Source organism: Panthera tigris, chromosome B3, assembly GCF_018350195.1.
Source record: "Panthera tigris isolate Pti1 chromosome B3, P.tigris_Pti1_mat1.1, whole genome shotgun sequence".
Taxonomy (NCBI): Eukaryota; Metazoa; Chordata; class Mammalia; order Carnivora; family Felidae; genus Panthera; species Panthera tigris.
The window spans coordinates 118,246,612-118,264,606 of NC_056665.1; the positions used below are offsets into that span (position 1 = coordinate 118,246,612).

Here is a 17,995-nt window from a genome sequence, read left to right on the forward strand (position 1 = left end):
GCCCAGTGAGCTGCTTCCGCCCCGCCCCGGAGCGTAACCATGGCAACGGTGGCCTTGACTACCTGAGTTCCTCGAGTTCCCGTGGTTCTCGGGGTCGAGCGGTTGCCAAGGTGCTAGCGAGGGTCTCCAGGCGTTACTTTGATGGCGCATTTCCTTTTTCACGTTTTCCGGATTTTTTTTTTTTTTTTTTCCTAACAAAGCACCGTGTTTAAAAGGTAATACAATTCTGGAGTGAAGTTAAGGTGATATTGTTGAAAATGCATCCGTCAAGGCAAACTTGGCCTGCCGCTGCATAGGAAAATATCATCTTTAGCACCGCGACTTCCCTGTGCCACCTGATGGCATTCTGCACCCTCCATACTTTAGGTCAATGAAACTAACACGTTGGAAGTGTGCCGTGTACATATTTTTGTGTGAGACACTGAGTTGAGACTCTTTCTTGTCTAAAGTTATGTAAAAAGATCTGTGTCTATTCAGTAATCTTTGCAAACAGGCAAACACTAGCGTGTTATTTTTCCTCTCCCGGCATCACTGACAAAGACCTGATGAAAAGAGAATCCTTGTGGTTCCAAATGTCAAGTAATACATTGCAAGCAAAACAAGGCCTACTTAGTCGATCCCAGATGGTGAAAATCTCTCCAAAAGAACACAGCCTTCAACTCTGAATTTTTAAAACCTTATTTAATAAAAGGTTTAAAGATACAGAAGAACATTCAAAAGTAAATAAGTTACATAGGTACATTACAATCACATCCGCAAGATTTACTTTAGTGTGTTATTTTTTTTTTTATAAAAAGCACACAAAAAATAAAATCTTCAGTCTGGTCTATCACAACTGTACAGCAAAAGAGGTAATATATATATATATATATACACACTATTTTAATATGTAACAGTCTTTAAAAAAGGGTGCCACAGGCAGCAAACACACAAAAGGCAGTGTCTGATGTTTTTTTCCCCAAAATAAAAGGAATATACTTATTTATATGCTATTAAAATATCTGTACAATAATTACAGACTGTCAAGGCTGTTCCTGTGCTGTCCCCTCCAAACAAGGCCTTCAACTTAGAGACAAACAAGGAAAAGGTGAAACAGCTGCAAACTGTTAGAGGCAAATATTAACACAGCAAAATATGGGGAGGACATACAATTGTTTTATAAAAATATGCATACTTCCTGTAAACCTAAGGAGTTAGGCTTGCTAGTCTGGTAATAAATACCGTTCGAAAAAAGAGAGCCCCAGAGAAAATATATTTAAACAGCTGAGGCTTGAGTATGTGTTGTATTCCTCCTTCATCTTAACATCTGGCACATGAGAAGAAAGAGGTTAGGTCACTGAGGCAGTTAAATATAGGGGATTTCTTTTAGACATAAGCAGCACACGACCTCTGTGCCAGGGGTGGAGGTGGGGAGGCAGAAGGGATGAGGGTGTACCTTAGCTGTGAGGGGGGCTGCTGAAGGCATGGAGGCCAGTGCACTGAAGCACAGACTCCGTGGGTGGGTAAGAGACCTCAGAAACGGTCTGGAACACAGGCACTAGGTTAATTTCATGCCCTTAGCGAAGTGTAGATGGAGACTGGAAGATGGATATGTGAAATGGTGTGGGGAGGGCATAATAAAGCTGGAGGTGTTTGTCATTTAGCTTCTTAAACAGCTCTGAACAGAAGAAAAAAGGAAGAAACACAAACAAGATGAGCCTAATGTGTTCACAGGGAGAAAGCACCATAAAGGATATACCTATCCCAGCTCCTATGGCTGCACCTACTTTATTGGCAGGTCACTTGGAACAATTGCATCTGCCCTCTAAACGTTTTAACTTTCACCTTATATTCTAGATGTAAATCCATCCTGGAGCATGAACGCTTCTAAAATACAGGGTCTGGTGGAATTAATACAGAGGTACCACCTTGATTTTCTCCACCAACATTTCACCTAGTCTGATTTCTATGAGCTTAGAAGAGGAGAATCACTCTAAACGAAGGAGGTTCCTGTTACCATGTGTCCACAGAGGGGCCTGAAACTAAATTATATTTAAATAGAAAAAACCTTGGGAAACATAAGTAGCACTTTGGGGCAAAGCTGCGAAGGCACTCTTATTACATAAGTGATTTAGCAGACAGCCTAAATTTGCTACCCTTCTATTTCTGGAGGGTATACCAGATTTCTGCGATCTTGGGACATTGAGTCTGTAGAAGCCTTTGGAGGAAACTAACTGGGAAGTTGAAGATCTATGTAGCGGTCCTGGAGTCTGGCGGGGAGAAAGATGTTGCTCCCATATCTGGGGTCCTGAAGAACCATATTAATGCATAAATCAATGCTGAAAAACACCAGTTAGTGCATAGTTTAGAAACAAAACTCCCTCCCCACTCTTAGCTACCAACATGGCGCCTTTAGGCTATCTTGTAAGGAGAGTAGTAGAATTTTTGGCTCCTTCCTAACATGCTGACCTGCATTCTTGCAACATACTTGCATTCACTTAGAACTTCTAACACAACTAAACTTGAGTAGCAAGATCAGAAAAATAACTCAGCCCTCTATGGGACTGGCAAGGGAGGCCTCTGGAACCTTCTAGCACTTCACTTCAGTGACTCCATGCCAAATATGGCTTCTTCAAACTAGAAACAAAACTAGAATTCTGGCTTCCAGTCAATCCCCTCAGGCAATCTGAAAATACAGCCAGAGAAGAGGTAGCAATAAGAACTGCCTTTGATCTCCCTTGCTCCTGCTGGTCTTTGTGTGGCTTTGGTGACACCTTCCACCTTTCCACCCTCTTTCAGTGCTACTAATCACCCCTACTGGCAACAGCTTCCAGAGCAATGAGGTGAGGGACCTTAGGGTCTTAGGAATGGGGGGGGGGGGGGGGGCGCGGATGCCAAGAAGGTGCCTTATTTTGGGATAAATGTACTTGGGCCTCTGGAAAGCAAGAGGCCCCTGGTCCCTGAGAGGATGTTAAAAATTAAATATTAAGAATAAATAAATAGCTCCCAAATGACACAAGTCGAGGAATGAAGGCTCCTGTCCAATCTGGTTAGGAGACCTCCCCCTCCCAGGGAAGGATCCAGAAATCTCCAGCATGTAGGACCGGGGGCTGGGCGGTGGATATCCACACTAGACCAGGTGGGATGGGGTGAGGAAGCAGCTGCCAAGGGCAGGACATACGCAGGCAAGGAACCTGCGGCAAGAGGGAACAGGCTGGGCCCAGGATAAACCCCCTTAGCAGCCTTCGGGGACCAAAAGTGTTTGGCAAAAAGGTGGGAAGCAGGAAGAGCCAGGGCTTATCAAAAGTTCTCTCCAGCCCAACCCTACAACTTCCACCCTCTGCACAGTTCCCTTCCTTCCAGCAGACTGAGAGCTTGAGACCCGACACTGGCCCCTTCCCCAAATATCTGAGAAAACTTCACAGCCCTAGCAGGCCGGTAGAGAGCAGCAAAGGGACAGGTACCTGTCCTCTGCCCTATAGGCATTCTGGTAGCTTTCCTCCCATAGGTGGTGGCCTGAGGACAGGGTCACCGGAGCAGCTTAGGCCTGGACATTGTCGTGTAGGGGACAGCACAGGTACCAGGCTGAGCTCCTTCTCGGAGACGGCCACCACAATCCCTCCAGGGGAGTTCCTCTTTTCGGGGCTTGGGGCAGGGCCTGTGCAGCCTTTGAGGTCCTCTGGGGGCGGGGGCGGGAATAATGCTGCAAGGAGGGTGAGCTTGTGCTTGCTTGGCTCTCCATGGTGACCGAAGGGGAGCAGGGGAAACCAGGAGGACCGGAAGAGGCTGCGCGGCAGCAGCGGTCCCAGCGTGGGAGGCAGCAGTGGCGGCGCTGGAGCCCGTCCGGAGGGGCAGCCCCAGCCAGCAGGGGCCTTCGCAGTGCAGTTGGAGGAACGCGCAAGGACTACTTCCGACAGACAGAATGCAAAGAGAACTGGATCCTGCAGCCTAGACGACTGCTCCTGGGGCCTTTATAAATAAAAGAGCCGTTTATTTTATTGTCTTGTTCTTCCGAGAAAAGTCCACGTGATCTCTCCTCTCTCCCTCTGGAGGTTCCAGGGTGCTCGCAGGAGCTCGGGCAGGCTGGTGCAGGGAGGGCCGGGGGTCCAGGGCGAGGGGCGGGCCCCTGAGCCCCGGCGGCGTCAGCCCCTCTCACCCGCGCCGCTCTCCTCGCGCAGCGCGGGCTGGTGCGGAGAGGCAGCGGCTGCGGTTGCCGCGGCGGCAGCGGCCTCCTTCTCCTTCTGCCTCAGGGCGGCAGCCTTCTTCTCCTGTTCTGCATGGCTCTTCATGTGGGCGCTGCGGCTCTTCACCTTGTAAAACACCCTGCGGCCGGGCAGGAGGGGCTCCAGTAAGAGGGCCGTCCCCACCCCCCACCCCCTGACCACCAGACCAGAGAGCGTGCGTGCGGGTGCGCGTGTGTCTGGGCAGTGTGCGTGTGCGCTCCCGTGCATGGGTGCGTCTGTGTGGCGGGCGGGTCCCCGGCCCCGCCTGACTGGCTTGGGCCACACGGCCCGCTCCACCTTCCACCTAGGGAACTGAAGGGTTCCGGATCCAGTGCTGTCACCCCCTCCTCTAAGAGCTGCCAAGTGACGTCACTGCCCTAGAAACCCTCGGAGCCAATCAGATGACAAGGCGAAAGCTCCCCTGGAAAGCACACTTCCTGGCCCCCAGCCGTGGCCACCCTGCTGGGTCCCAGGGAGGCAGGGCCTAGCATCTTACCTGCCACACTTTTTACAAGGGAAAGTGTTCTCCTGATTCTGGGTCTTGTTAAATGTCTCCGGTTTTTTCTTCTTCTCCGAGAAAGGTAGTGCCCTCCGTGACTTCCCTGCCCCCTCTCTTGGCTTCTCTGAGGCTTGGCCACCAGCAGAGCCAGGGGCGTTAGACTCATGGCTTCGGAGGATGAGGATGTCATTGGCCTGGAGAGGATCAAACAAGGAGAGGTGAGAGATCTGGGGAAGAGAGGTTCCTGAATTCTGGCATCTCAGGAACACAGGGCTCTTAAAGGTCTGATGCTCCTGCCAAACGATCCTCTAGAATCCACTGGAATCCTTTCAGTGACAAGGTACTCACTGCTTTTTGCCAGCCCATTTGGGTCTTTAGCCAACTTTTTTTTTTTTTAATGTTTATTTTTGAGAGAGAGAGAGAGAGAGAGAGAGAGAGACAGACAGCACAAGCTGGGGAGGGGCAAAGAGAGAGGGAGACATGGAACCTGAAGCAGGCTCCAGGCTCTGAGCTGTCAGCACAGAGCCGGATGCACAGCTCAGACTCAAGAGCCACGAGATCATAACCGGACCGAAGTCAGACGCTGAGCCAACTGAGCCACCCACGCGCCCCTGGCCAACTGTATCTTTACAAAGCTGTTGGTACAGTAATCCTGTGGGACAGCCCAAGCTGCCAGAAGACGTCTCCCTGCATCTATCTGAAGGGGGTCTTGGTGTCTCAATTAATGTTTTCATGTCTTCAGTCATTTAGTCCATCCATTCATGCCTTAACTCCATAAATCAGATTCAAATCCATGTGACGGTGCCATATGCTGGGGATACAGAGGGGACAGACAGGAGCCCCTGCTCTCAGGGAGCTTGAAATCTAGTGAAAGGGACAGACAGCATGAGTCACCACGAGAAATGCCAAGCAGATGATGGAGAGTGGAGGACACCTGGAACAGACCTGGAGAGGTGCTTGGGGGGAATCACAGGCCTTGGGTTAGGGGAGCCTCAGATGGCCGCTAGGAGTCATAAGTGTGTGCATGGGGTTGACCCTCCTAGGGAAGTATTCCCAAAAGTCAGCAGGACTTGATGAAGCTTGCACATAGAGCACAGCTCTGGGAGAAAGAGCACAGCCCAGGCTCAGAAGGGAGCAAACAGTCTGGAGTCTTCCTGCAAGCCTGAGTGTACAACACAAAAAAATCTGTAAGGCTCTCATAGTAATCCCTACTCTCTTTGGGGGGACATCTCCCCGACAAGGAACACCTCTGGTGGTATGTGTTGTTTCTTGGTCTATGATATGGTGGACAGAGGACTTCACTACGAGGACTGCAGGCAGGAACTCAGGCAAGTCACGTATCATCTCTGAACTCAGTTCCGTCTATCTTTGAGGTAGGGGTTAACACTTTATGGGGTTATTGTGAGGAATTAATGAGATACTGGAAAGGAAGGCACTTTGCAGAGAACCTATGAGAGGGGCCATTGTTATGATTCTCATTGTTTCAGCCCTTTTTTTTTTTTAAGTTTATTTTGAGAGAGAGAGAGAGAGAGAGAGAGAGAGAGAGAGAGAGAGAATGCAAGTGGGGGAAAGGGAAAGAAAGAGAATCCCAAGCAGTCTCCACACCAACAGCACAGAGCCCAATAAGGGGCTGGAACTCACGAACCACTAGATCATGACCTGAGCCAAAGCTTAACCGACTGAGCCACCCAGGCACCCCAATGTTTCAGCTCATTCTTGTCAGATATTCTTGTCAGGGACACAGCTCTCTTATGGAGAGCCTGCCACAGGTACAACTCATAGATGCTTCTGCCACGTCCCACACACCTTTTGGGTTTTCACAAGGCCTTCTTCTTCAGTCTCAGGTACAGAAGCAGTATAGTATAAAAACTTAATAGCACAATTTTGGAGTCAGGCTGCCTACCAGCTGTCTTATCTAGGGGCCTCCATCTCCTCATCTGTAAAATGGGAATGATGACAGTACCTACCACATAGGGTTATGAGGATTAAATAAGTTAAAAACGTAAGGTACTTAGTACATTTCCTGCCATCATGGCGATGATCATCATCACCATGTTCCTGTTCTGCCCTCCCTCCCTCACCCCCAGGCCCAGCTCCAGCCCTCCTCCTGGCCCTGGGCTCCCCTAGTGGAGGTCACACTTACCGACTCATTGGCCTGTAGTGTCTGTGTGGCTTTGACAGCCGCTGCCCTCCGGCTTCGCTCTCGCCCCTCTTCCTGCTCTCCCTTCTCCTGGATCTCTGGCACTTCCTCCTCCCCCTCCTTCCTGGGCTCCTTTACTTCTCTCTTGGGCTCCAGCCTCTCTTCACTTGGAGACTCTCTTCTGGGAAGAGGCATCCTTGGGAACTTCTGGGAAGTCTATGGGGGATAAGAATGAGGGCAGTGAGCCTGGAGCTCTAGTTACACAGCCATACTGCTCCGATTCTGACCCAGCCGGGGACGACTAGTCCCTGCTCATCCTGCTTGCCTGGCCTGGCCCAGCCAGCCTCCTGCACTACATAATTCTATATCCTCCCCCAGATAGTCGGCCTGGGAAAGAAGAGGGAGTCTTGAGCCCTGAAAGCCCTCAGGAAGAGACTGAGCACTTGAGATTGAGCTCGGGGCAGGAAGGGAGCATGCCAGTCCAAGAGACAGACACATCCTTCGGCAAGGTGGTCCGGAGGAGCAGACAGCAGCCTTAGCTCCAGTTCTAAACTGTCTTTGTAATGCTTCTGGGAACTCCACCCACTTCCCCGTCTGTAAAAGAGGGACCAAACCACTCCCTGTCTTCATGCAGCATGTCAGCAAGTATGGAGTTATAACCCCAACATGATGTTAGATGGATATGTGGACACAGAATTAAATAGCATTCTCTTTTCAATCCTGATTATGTCAAACATAAAGTTTTGAGTTAGGTCTAAATGTGTCTTTTATACTTCTCCAGACTTTATTATTATTTTTTAGAGATTTTTTTGAAACTTCTGCTTGTCTCTATTTAATGCTTCCCTAATAATTTTTCCTGTGATTCAGATTTTTTTTAATATTTATTTTTGAGGGCGAGAGAGACACAGAGCGCAAGCAGGAGAGGGGCAGAGAGAGAGGGAGACACAGAATCCAAAGCAGGTTCCAGGCTCCGAGCTGTCAGCACAGAGCCCGACGTGGGGTTTGAACTCACAAACCACGAGATCACAACCTGAGCTTAAACTGGACGCTTCACCAACTGAGCCATCCAGGTGCCCCTTAAAGATTTTATTTTTAAGTAATCTCTACACTGAACGTGGGGCTCGAACTCACGAGCTCAAGATCAAGAGTCACACACTCCCCAGAATAAGCCCCCAGACTTAATTAACCAAAGGTCAGGTCTGAGACTCAGAGCCCTGGCAGGTAACAGTACCTACCTGGAATTTAACACTGACTCTCATATATATTTACTTTTGCTAGTGCCTTCTACGGCAAACAGTACTGGTTTTCTGCTTATGATTGGGACATAACATTTCCCTCCTGAGTAAAAACTGAGTTGACTTAAAGAAAAATATGAAGTAGTAGCCCAGGTGGTATGTGGATGTCGCAGAAACAGTAACGTTGACATGTGGTAGGATGCAGAGATGACACATTCATGATGGTTGTACAAGAATGCCTCAAGTTTGGGCGACAGTATTAGAGGTGTGCTATGAGGAGACAGGAGGTCAGTGCTGATGCAGATATTGTGGGAAAATTCCCCAATGTTCTGCATCAACACAATGTATTATTACCTTGACGCTGACAGACAGAGAGGGGGACCTAAAGGGCTAGGTCCAGTGCCCAGGACGTCAGCTCCTTGGGGCTGTCAGGGACACTGCCTTGCTCTCTTTACCCTCCAGGGGCTTCCAGAGAGCTTGGCCCCAGGCTCTCAACTCAGCCCTCGGCCCCAGACACAGTCAGGACTCTAAGCAGCTGAGGCTGGGAAGGGAGTCACCTTAATATCCACTTCAACCTCTTCCTGGGCCGACTTCTCGTCGCTTGTATCCACATCCCCGAAGGTTAGCGTCCCATTGCGACCAATTTTCACCTGCTTCTTGTAGGTGTAGTAGAATTCCACGCATTGGGCCACGGTCTTGGTCTGGATCTGATTTGAAGCCAAAACTGAGGTCAGAGTTCCTGGCTCAGCTCATCTGCCTGGAGATTCTCCAGCCTTTCCCATCCATGCATGTCCCCTCCTCCCCAAATGCTAAACCCAAGAAACCCAAGAAATACAAGCATTTCTCCAATGCCTTCTCTGAACAAACCACTGACTAATTCAATTAAACAACACTTCAGCACTATTAGGAAGGGGAAAAAAAAAGCCAAAAAGGACCACATGGAGCCATTGGGAAGATTTGAATAGGGATTGCATATTAGAGAATATTATTAGTTTAAATTTCTTGGGTATGATAATAGTATTATGGTTTTGCAAGAATATATAACCTTGTTTTTAAGAGATATTTGGATCAAGTCTGTAACATACCTTTAAAAAAAATTTTTTTAAGAGAGCATGAGCAGGGGAGAGGGGTATAGGGAAGGGGGGGGCAGTGAGAGAGAATCTCAAGCAGGTGTCATGCTGAGCACAGAGCCCAACATGGGTCTCAATCCAATATTCTGGGATCATGACCTGAGCCGAAATCAAGAGTTTGTCACTTGGGGCACCCTGGTGGCTCAATGGATTAAGCATTTGACTCGTGGTTTTGGCTCAGGTCATGATCTCACAGTTCATGGATTCGAGCCTCCCATCAGGTTCTGCACTGGCAATGCAGAACCTGCTTGGGATTCTGTCTCTCTCTCTCTCTCTCTCTCTCTCTCTCTCTGCCCCTTCCCTGCTCTCGCTCTCTCAAAATAAATAAATAAACATTAAAAAAAAAAAAGTTGGATGCTCAACCGACTGAGCCACGTAGGAACCGCTTGTAACTTACTTTTAATGACTAGTTAAAACACAGAGAAATGAAATAAGCGTGTATATAAATTTAAGTATAGACCGAGAAAGAGGGAAAGCAAGTGTGACCAGTGTTAACAATTGGTAAATCTAAATGAGGAATGCGTGGGTGTTTACTGTACTATGCTTTCAATTTTTCTGTAAGTTTCAAATTTTTCAAAGTAAACAGTTAAGGGTGAAAAAGTCTGGACACCATCCCCATTCAGAGCCAGCCCAGACCCGGCAACACAGACTCCCTTCATCAATCTGGGCAACACTGTCATTCCTCCCAGGGAACAGCAACTGACAAGTGAGGATAGAAGAATGTTAAACTGTCCTATATCAGAGAGGGATTCAAGGGAGACTAACAAGAAAGCTCTGGAAAAACCTGAAAAGGAAGCAGAAGGCCTAAGTCTCACTCCTAACTCTGCCACTAAATGACTGTGTGACCTCAGGCAAGTCTCTTCACGAGTAAGATGACTTCCAAGGGCCTCCCAAGATCTGAAATCCTAGCGCGCTCCCGTTTCACAAATCCATCTGGCTACTGGGTTTAGTTTCCGGACAGATTTCCCACACACAGAGGCTCTTTAAAGGCTCTGACTCTGCCCTTTCTCCCCCAGGCTCCCAGACTGCTCTGCCAACTGCTGGGCTGCAGTGGGAGCTGGGAAGTCTGTCTACAGAGCCCAAGGGGTCAGTGAGTTCTCTGCGCCTGAGGAGAAAACAGATATGCTGTATCTCACAGGAATGGCCAAGTCACAGATTTACTAATTAGATCCTGTTTACACTTTTGTTGTCAATTCTCTCTGATCATCTGTGTGACTAACAGTCTGCTCTTTTCGTTAAGGCGTTAGGGGCACCACAGTGAATTTCACAGGCGTGTACTTCGCAGAAATATTGCCCAATCGGGGAATGGAATGTTACTGAAACCCAGCAAATGACTGTCCTCACAACAGGGCCCTTGTAGAAGAATTCATCCGCACTTTGCCCAGTCCCCAGAGCTGTCCTGACACAATCTACAATTCCAGGAGGAAAGGGCACATTCTTGGAAACCCCATTCCCTCGGTGGTCTGTACAGCTGAGATTTTATGAGACAGGGCTGCTGGAAAGATGTAGGTCCTTGGATCAGCAAAACAATCTTCTCCCAGAAGAACATGGGGAGAGGCAAGATAAATTCAATCTAGGAAAAGTCAACTTGGCCTCCTCTGCTCGGTCAGCTGAGTTACTGGAAGGAAGCCCTGGGTCTGACAGGAAGAAGGCAGTGGGGGGCCCCCCTCAGCCCGGTCTGTTATACAGTCACTTGTTGGCTCTCAGTTCCCCTCATCTTAGGGTGACCTCTCCTCTACCTACTGATTGTGGCTTTTGAAGTACTCCAGCCCCCTGGGAAATGGCTCACCTCAGTCTGCAGCCTTCCTTCTCTTCCTGTTCTGCCTCAGGCAAGTCACTCTCTGAAGTCTGACACCACTGGGTCTGCCCACTCAGGCCTCCTTCTGAGACCACCCCCCCACTCCCCACCCCCACCCCCAGCATGGCCATACTACCTTTACATGAGGGAAGAAGGCTCGGAACCAAGGGGAGGAAAGGCCCAATCTTCTCCCCTTGTTTTGTTTAGAAAATTCTCTCCGACAATACTTAGTGGCATTAACCTGCTTTTTCAGAGAGACTGCAGGGCCACCACCAGCAGAGGGAGCCCCAAATCACACAGCCGGCCCCTGGCTGCCTCTTGCGCCTGAAACAGAGCCCCAGCTCACCAGCTGCTGCACCAGGAAGAAATCCTTCTTATAGATGGCAATGCCCTTGTTGAACAGCTTCCTCTCAGCCATCTTCCACTGGTCAGAACCTGTAAGGCAAAGCGGGAGCCAGGGTTAGTGAGGTGGATGGGACTGTGAGTGGCCAGCAGAAAAGTGTGAAGTCATCCGTCCACGGTCTCTGCAGCCATTCAGAGCTGGATCCATATTTCTGCTTCCGCCACTTACTAGCCTCTGAGCCTCAATCACCTCGCTTGGGAACTGGGACCTGGTCACACAAGCCACCTCACCAGTTGTGGTGCAGACTCAAGGAGATAATGCACGTGGAACCCTTGCTGCTCTGCCTGGCACACACAAGAGGTACCACTCAACAGGGATCGGTGGCTGCTGTGATTATGCCATTTGGTCACTGTCCCTTTAAAAGCACAGTGCCCAGGATGGGACATGGCACTCCAGGGGTTGTCTAAGTTCCAAGCACCGGATGCCAATTGGGACGGCACTCCCTAGATTCCTGTCCCTTGCACCTTGCCATGGGCTTTTTTGCCTGCATGGGCTCCCACCTGCCCACGCCTTTCTCTCTGCCCCTTCAGGGCACAGGAAGCCCCTTGAGAACTACCCCATCTTTGGTGTCAGTTCTTTCACTCCGGCTCTTGGCTTATCTGCCCCCGACCTCCTCACCCCCATCCAGGGCTGTGACTCAGCACCAAGCTGGGCCCCACTGATGCTGGAGACCTTGAGGCTCCAGGTCCCAGGCTCACCTGTGTAGTGATAAGTTGCCAGTGGGTGGTTATGGGGCCGCAGGGGCTTCTTCAGTAGCAGCTTATTCAGCGTTTCCTGAAGGGGAAGTGAGGAAAAGGTCAGTGCCCTGCAGGGGTCTCAGTGGTAGGCTGAGCCTCCTAGGTGCCAGGCACAATTCAGAAGGCCTCTTCAACCCTCTGAGTAGTAAGGTGGGCATTTATTTTTACCCTGTGTAACTGCTGAGGGGCAAGAGGTTTGGCAGGATGGCAAGATCACGGAGGGTGGAGCTGCTCAGGAACCAGGCCAAGGGCCTCTTAAGAGAGAACGTGTGGCCCCCAGGACAGACAGCCATAGGTGGAGAAAGGCCTCAGTGACAGCCTTTCTGAGGGCGGGGACCCACTGACCCAGAATCAGGGACTAGGGTAGACAAGAGGACCCTGTGCAGCAAAGTCTGGAGTTTGGAACTACGACTACCTTCGGTGGAGCCCCTACAACCCCCATCCTGGTCAGACCCTCCTGCCTGCCTCCAATCAGTGGGCCAGCAGCCCTGGCTCCTGGGCAGCAGACATGGATCCATGCCAGCCTCCCTCAGGGTCCCTCCCCCCACCAGGGCCATCGTCTCACCAGGATGTCTCCCCTGGACTCATGCAGACAGTGCAGGGCCAGCTCCTGGTTGGTGCCAGCTCCAGGGAAAATACTGGAGCAGGCGGCTGTCAACAGGTCTTCCACTGGAGCAAGCGTGGGAGGGGAGGAGAAGAAATCTCGTTCAGGGCCTAACCCACCCACCTGTCCAACAGCCCACCTTCACTTGCTGGTGCAGGCCCCCTCTCACCTTGCCTCTGCTTCTCCCGGCTGCTCTCTAGGTCCTCCCACGGCTGCCACACCAAGTCGGCCTTGTGGGGGTCTGCAGCTGCCAGAGCACGATCCCTTATGGAGGGGATTTCCGCTTGGAACCGGGAGCCCACGTTGATCCGTCTGCAGGGGTGGAAAGGGCAGGGAGTGAGGCCTCACCTCGCGGGCACAGGGAATCTTTCTCTCTGGGATGGGAGAAGATGCAGGGGGTAGTCCGCAGACGCTGAGCACAGCAAGACCTCAGCTGAGTGTAAGGAATTTGGCTTCCGTGAGAACAGCCTGGCAAACGGGACCTGGTAGTGCCCAGAGGTTGGAAAGGGGAGAAGCTTCGAGTTTACAGATAGGGAAAGAGTCTCTTGGACTGCCCTGCCGATACTCAGAGGCAAATTCAAACCGAGCTGGTCCTTTCCTTTAGGGTGGGGACAGTAAAGCCCAGAGCCAGTTGCAGAATCTCCGAGGCTGTTCAGCCCTCTGTGGGCCCCACACAACCCTCCTCTTCCTCACAGGGCCTGCGTGCACTGGACCCCATCGGCCACCCTCGTACCATAGGCCAGAGGAAGGGCTGCACTTACGGCTCGATGCTCACTGGGGTGGCCTCCCCCATCACAGAGAGGACAGGTGGGGTGACTTCAGCGCTATCTATGGGACAAAAGGCACATCGGTGAACGGCACCCTCCTGCCTTCAGCAAGCCGCCCCTCCCCCACCCCACCCTACATGGCTGCTCCGTTTGCACAAGAGCCATGGCAGTGACTCACAGAGACTCGTACTTGGAAATCAGGCACGGTGAATCCTGGCTCCTCAGCCTGCAACTGTGACGACTAACTGTGACTTTGCCAAGCACGTGGGTGCTTCTGTTTTCACACCTGCTGCAAGGGGCTATTACTACCTACCTCCTAGGGTTAATGCGAGGACTGAATGAAATCATGCACAAAGCCTCGCCCTCAATAAATATTAGCTACTACCACTACCACTACCACTACCACCACCACCCAAAGCTGGGTCCCTGCCCCAGGAGCTCCCATACTACAGAATTAGCTCCAACGTTAAACTATGCTTGCTCTAGTAAAGAAGCTGAAACGTTTGGCACACTAGCAAGGCAGTGAAGGAGAACCCTGTTTATATCTCCTCGCTTCCATGCTGGATTCTCTGCCTCAGTTTCTCCTGAACTAATCTTAGTGCCCCACATGGAGGCACTCCCTTGCTCCAAAAATCTTTGCTGACCTCCCCCCCCCGCCCTTTGCAACTTGCAACTCCTCAGCTCGGCTCACTCATGCAGCTCCCCTTTCATCTATGCCTCCCACCACCCCCTTGCCCGGACCCTGGAACCTAGCTGACTGCTTACTCATGGCTCCTCGCTCTTCCTGCACGGTCCTACCTCCAGGCCTTTCCACCACTCATTCCGGTGCCGAGTGTGCCCTCCCCACCTCCTTCCTAGTTCAAGCTCTTAGCGCTAGCCCCACCCTCTCCTGGAGGCTTTCTCACCACCCCAGGCTAGTAGGCTCTGCAGGCTTTGGAGGTTAGGGTCTCCCTCACTCACTTGCTGTTGATCCCACTGTGCCCAGAACCTCTGCTTTTCTGTCTCCCAGGTTTCCATGTCAACTCCCTAATGACCCTGTACTCTCTTTAGAACTGACAGACCCGTGCTGTCCCATACACTACTGGAGCCTTCACAGGACCCAGTTCAATGCTTTACGCCCAGGTACTCGATAAATGCTCATGGATGGACAGGCCTCTCTTTGTTGCCGGTCTGGTCTCTACGGTGATTTCTTCCTGCACAACCCAGGCACAGAGAGAAGCTTGGAAGGTAGGTGGGAGGGTGGAATGGAAGGCCAGCCAGCCAGCCCAGGGTGAGCCATTTCTCACCCACAGACACCAGGGGGCACCAGAGAGCTAGGGCATGGGAGGTCAGGGTCAAAGGGTAATCTAGTGATGGGAGGCTTCACCCTTGTTCTACCTCTGGAGGTGTTTACTCCCACTTAATCCTCCACCACACTACGAGATAAGATTATCCCATTTTTCAAAGGAAATGGATCTTTTTGTGGAGTGGCCCACATTTTTCAACAGTTCACCACCCGGGCCAGCCAACATGTCTGCTCTTGGCCAAAACAACTATTTAAGAGCCCCAGGAGGCAGGATCTACCACATAATATTAAGAGCAAGCATGATGCTGCTCCAGGCATGGTGTTTTAAGTGCTTTACATTTGTTGCTGCCTCTGAACCTCACCACAACCCCGTGAGTTGGCTATCAGGTTGAACATAGGAAACTGCTATTTGTGGATCCAGAAATAGATTAAATTGGCAATTTCACCAACAACCAAGTACTACTAATATCCTCAATTAAATACTAAAGAAACTGAAGCCCAGAGAGTTTCAATGACTTGCACAGGGAACATAACAGTAAATTGTAGAATTGGGATTTGAACCCAAGCAATTGGGCTGATATCCCTTACCCCATCCCTGCCTGTTCTTGTACCAGGACAACCACCTTTTCTCTCTCAGAGAAGAGAGAGTGGAGCCCCTTTTCCCAGTGTTCCAGCCCAATTCCCAGCAGCCTTATGGGCAGAGTCTCATTCCTGCCCATTGCCCTCCCTCCCCACATTCCCTGCCCCCATGGCCCCTGAGGGTGGGTCACTCACTAGACCGGAGCAGGGTGCGATGGGCACTCTTTGGCGTGATGGGAGGAGGGGCTGGGATGCTGCTGGTTGACATGATGGCATTGAAATAGAGGCCGGAGCCTTCCCGCACAGGACTGAGGATTGGGGGAGGGGTGTAGGGGGGTAGCTCAAAACTCCGCTCAGAGGGGTGGTCAGCTAGGCGGACAGGAGAGCGCAAGTGGCTCTGGTATGGGGTGATGTTGGAGTAGACGGGAGGGGCAATGAAAGTGCCCGCCTTGGTAGGGATGATCAGGGGCTCAGGCCGTGGCCGCTGCTTTGGTTTCCGCACTGAAGGTTCCCCTTCCAACTTGACATTCATGTCATCAGCCTGGAGAAGGAAACAGAACCAAGATAGCTCAGACTCTTATGTGCTGGGAAAACTGAAGTCTTGACCATTGCTGGTCAGTCTCACCTTTCGAACTTAGCCTGCCCACCACACCCACCAACGCAAGCCTGAGACAGGGAACAGGTCCAAAAACCCTTCTTACTGTCTCCACTAGGGCAGGGGTCAGCAAACTGTTTCTGTAAAGGGACAGATAATAAATGTAGGCTTTGTGGACTGCACCCAGTCTCTGTTACATATTCTTCTTCTCCTCTTCCCCACTCTTTTTAAATAATCCTTTTAAAATGTTTAAAAAAAAAAAAAAAAGATACAAGGTAAAATCTATTCTTACGTCTGGATATGGCCCACAGGCCATAGTTCCCAATACCTAATGTGAAGTATGCCATTGGACAGAGAACTGTAGTAGTTAAGGGCCCAGGCTCTGCAGCTAGATTGCTTAGAATGGGCTCTACCCCCTTTACTTATCACTTAAAATGTCTTAACTTCTCTGTGCATCATCATTTTTAACATGGGAATAGTAAGTATCTACCAAATGGATTAGCTATGAGGACTAAATTAATTAATATGTGGAAATCACTGAGAACAGTAACTGACATGTAGTAATTACTCAATAAATACTGGCTGCTATCAAGCTGTATATTAGATGGAGGTCCCTACTATGTGTCAAGACCTGAGCTGGGCATGGGACCACAAAAGGAAGAAGACAGTCCTGTCCTTGCAGCACTTTTTCTCATAAAATTAGTCCTACGATAACAGACCAGCCTACTTATGCTGTCAAAGGTTAGCCCTCCTAGCTTACACTTCTCCCTGCTCGATATGCCTCATGGGTCTCCATGTAGAATAGAGGGTAGAGCTGTAAGGGAAGAGAAGCCTTTCTCTGCTCCATCCCTATCCTCTCAAAAGAGAATGGAACCCTATGAGGGTGAGCAATATCCAGATCATCTCCCTGAGTACAGAGCTGGCCCATAGGTGAGGTTGGCCACATTGACTAAGTAGACCTGGGAAGAGTAGGCTTTCCCCCTCTCCCCGTGTCCAGCTCCCACAACACCTTTCAGCAGAAGGCACTGACTGTCCATGAGGTCTTGGCCATGTCCTTTACCCATTTGTGCCCTCTTTCCTTTTCTATAGACTAGGAAGAAATGAAATTTTTCGTTCTTTCTCCCTTAGGAGAATAAGATGATTGCACAGAAAAAAATGCAGTGGAACCAAAGGCCCCAAACTTGTTAGACAAGAAATCCAATATGAACTCAGTTAGCCGTAATGATGTGTAATTTTGTAATAAGGGCAATGGAATTAAACTATTTTGAATATTTGACAATATTTTTTGTATTCATTTTTTTTAGGTGTGATAATATTGAGGCTATGTTAAAGGAAGGAAGGAAAAAAGGAAGGAATCTTATATATAATGTACTTCAGATATAAACCTAAATATTTATGAACTTAATGATATGATGTTTGGGATTTGCTTCAAAAAAAAAAAACAAAAAACAAAAAACCAGTGGTAAGGAAAAGTAGAGATACAAATAAAAAATGATTTGGCTATATTTTGAAAACCATGAAAACTGGGTGATGGCTAAATATTTAGGTTCAATTTACCATTCCCTATACTTTTGTGCAAGATTGAAATATCTATAATACAAGGAAAAACAAATAACTAAATAAAAAGAGTAACCAAAAAAATAAACATCTTCCTAAGCCTGGTGTAGTGTAAGTGCTCACGGGCGGGAGTTGCAGGAGATCTAAATTCCAGGGCTACCTCTGTCATTACTTGGCTGTATAAACATAGGTAAGTCTCTGGCCTTTTCTGGACCTATTTCCTCAACTATGAAATGGGTATGTTGAGCTGTGTAGTTGTTCAGGCTCCTTCCTGCCATCCTCAGGATAAACTGAGGCCTCTAGCCTCCAACCTCTATCACAACCAAAGAATAAGACCCCAGAGAGTAGAGACTGTGCTGCTCATGACAATCTTAAAGCTCCCCTTTTTGTTACAGAGGAGAGAATCACAGGCTAACTCTCCGGCTGAGAATAACTAGAAAATTCAGGCTCAATATAAAAACCAC

General features: G+C 49.7%; 1 protein-coding gene across 5 annotated transcripts in view; it reads right to left on the reverse strand.

Moving 5' to 3' along the window:
- Positions 1–743: 743 nt before the first annotated feature.
- MIDEAS (mitotic deacetylase associated SANT domain protein) overlaps positions 744–17,995 on the reverse strand; it is a 67,098-nt gene continuing 49,846 nt past the window's right edge. For 4 of the 5 annotated variants that reach the window (XM_042990074.1, XM_042990076.1, XM_042990073.1 and 1 more), the window contains exons 4-13: positions 15,575–15,920; positions 13,510–13,576; positions 12,918–13,060; positions 12,710–12,813; positions 12,106–12,181; positions 11,351–11,439; positions 8,634–8,783; positions 6,845–7,057; positions 4,699–4,895; positions 744–4,302 (exon numbers count right to left, since the gene is read on the reverse strand). In XM_042990074.1, the coding sequence (XP_042846008.1) occupies positions 4,122–4,302; positions 4,699–4,895; positions 6,845–7,057; positions 8,634–8,783; positions 11,351–11,439; positions 12,106–12,181; positions 12,710–12,813; positions 12,918–13,060; positions 13,510–13,576; positions 15,575–15,920 (1,566 nt within the window). In that variant the 3' untranslated portion in view covers positions 744–4,121. Of the gene's footprint in view, positions 4,303–4,694; positions 4,896–6,844; positions 7,058–8,633; positions 8,784–11,350; positions 11,440–12,105; positions 12,182–12,709; positions 12,814–12,917; positions 13,061–13,509; positions 13,577–15,574; positions 15,921–17,995 lie in introns of those variants that run through there. The other variant, XM_042990077.1, reaches the window with a different exon arrangement.